General features: G+C 52.7%; 1 protein-coding gene across 1 annotated transcript in view; it reads left to right on the plus strand.

The window, feature by feature from the left end:
* Window positions 1–4: 4 nt before the first annotated feature.
* Window positions 5–1,925, plus strand: part of CCDC94 (coiled-coil domain containing 94) — a gene marked incomplete at its 5' end in the record, with an annotated part of 4,382 nt that continues 2,461 nt past the window's right edge. The window contains 4 exons of the mRNA XM_009866019.1: window positions 5–84; window positions 387–531; window positions 884–1,018; window positions 1,370–1,551. Of these exons, the coding sequence (XP_009864321.1) occupies window positions 5–84; window positions 387–531; window positions 884–1,018; window positions 1,370–1,551 (542 nt within the window). The remainder of the gene's footprint in view (window positions 85–386; window positions 532–883; window positions 1,019–1,369; window positions 1,552–1,925) is intronic.

Here is a 1,925-nt window from a genome sequence, read left to right on the forward strand (position 1 = left end):
CTTCGATCCTGCAAAGATCCCAAAGCTCAAACTCCCAAAGGACCGACAGTATGTGGTGCGGCTCATGGCCCCGTTCAACATGCGGTAAGAGAGGCTCTGCTGCTCGGAAGGAGGCAGCTGTAGGAGAGGGGAGTTGGCTCAGGAATTGTTTCACCTCCGTGCACTGCCAGCAGCAGTTAGAAGTGGCACAGTCCAAAAGTAAAGAGGGAGGGAAGAGGTGCTGGGGGTGATTTTTGGGGTTGAAGAGTAGATACTGAATTTCCAAAAGAGAAAATAGCCATTGCTCCAAACCTGGGCTGACGAGGCTCAAAAATCACTTGAACTTTTCTTGGTCTCTTTCTTCTTTTCTTCTCATGTGTTATGGACTCCTCTTTCTTCTTTTCTAGCTGCAAGACATGTGGTGAATACATCTATAAAGGGAAGAAGTTTAATGCCCGTAAGGAGACCGTTCAGAATGAGGTGTACCTGGGCCTTCCCATCTTCCGCTTCTACATCAAGTGCACACGTTGCCTGGCAGAGATCACTTTCAAGGTGAAATACGTTCTGTATTTGCTCTGCTCTCGCTTTCTGAGGAGGCTATGCAGTCTGTGCACATGACTGGGTGCTGAGCCCCCGGGGAAATGGTGTCCCAGCAAAGACTCAGTCTGAACACATGTTTTTTGGGTTCTCTTCCCTTATCCTGGCAGTGGGTAGTTCTGAAGTGTCTCACCCACCCGTGGGTGGGCTGCAGCTGGAGAAGAACAGAAGGCCAGGGGTGATTTTCTGCCCCGTGGTGCAAATGAAAGTGGGAGAAACGTTTGTGTGTGGCTCTGGAAGCAGCCACAGGATGGCTGGAGCAGAATTGCCCCAGTACAATGATTTTGCTGTCTTATTTCTTCCTTAGACAGACCCTGAGAACACAGACTACACCATGGAGCATGGCGCCACACGCAACTTCCAAGCTGAGAAGCTCCTGGAGGAAGAGGAGAAAAGAATGCAGAAGGAAAGGGAAGAGGAAGAACTCAACAATCCCATGAAAGTAAGAGAACACGGCCTTCTCCTCAGAAGGCAGACCTCTGTCCTGCCCTAGCTGACTTTCCCCAATGAAGTAGGTGACTTTGTAGCCCTTGGCTTAGTTCTTCAGGCTCCCGAGGTATTGCTGCACTCTGGGCACGCAGGAGACAACTCTCTGCTCTCAGAAGGTTTCCTCCTGTGCTGGAACTTGTGACAGGCTGCATCTTGCCCCAGTTTTCCCTGTCCTATTGAGACCAAAAATGAGGATGAGGATCCTCTTAGTGCTTCCTGCCCATACCGGTTGCGGAGACGGTGTTGGAGATCGCTGGCAGGCTCCGCTGTCTTACATAAACCCAACTTATCTCTGCTCACTCAGGTCCTGGAGAACCGAACCAAGGACTCCAAGCTGGAGATGGAGGTTCTGGAGAACCTGCAGGAGCTGAAGGAACTCAACCAGCGCCAGGCAAACGTGGACTTTGAGGCCATGCTGAAGCAGTACAAGGAGTACGAGGAGGAGCAGAAGCGCAAGGAGCAAGAGGAGGATGAACAAGAGATGAAGTGAGTGGGCTGGAAGCGTTTATGGGTGTGTGAAACCAGCCACGCTGGCCCCGGTGGGGCAGGGCTGTGGCTCACCCCGTCCTCAGCACCCCCAGAGCACATAAGGGTGTCTCAGGGGCCCGAGTTCGTGGGAGCTGTGTGGGTAGGATGCGGTTCTAAGCAGGCTGTGGGGAGACTCGGGACAGTCTCTCATGACGAAGTGTTTGTGGAGGTCGAAGTGGAGGAGTTTTGGTATCTGGTGAGGAAGTCTGGGCTGCTGCAGCCCCGAGAAGCGTCCTCGTGTGGAGAGTTTCTGCACCTGGCTGAGGCTGCAGATTTGGGTGCAGCTGCCACGTGACTTCTTTAAGAGCAAGGTGGATCTCTGCTCCTGCTGA

The sequence above is a fragment of the Apaloderma vittatum genome, unplaced genomic scaffold (assembly GCF_000703405.1).
Source record: "Apaloderma vittatum isolate BGI_N311 unplaced genomic scaffold, ASM70340v1 scaffold36023, whole genome shotgun sequence".
Classification (NCBI taxonomy): Eukaryota; Metazoa; Chordata; class Aves; order Trogoniformes; family Trogonidae; genus Apaloderma; species Apaloderma vittatum.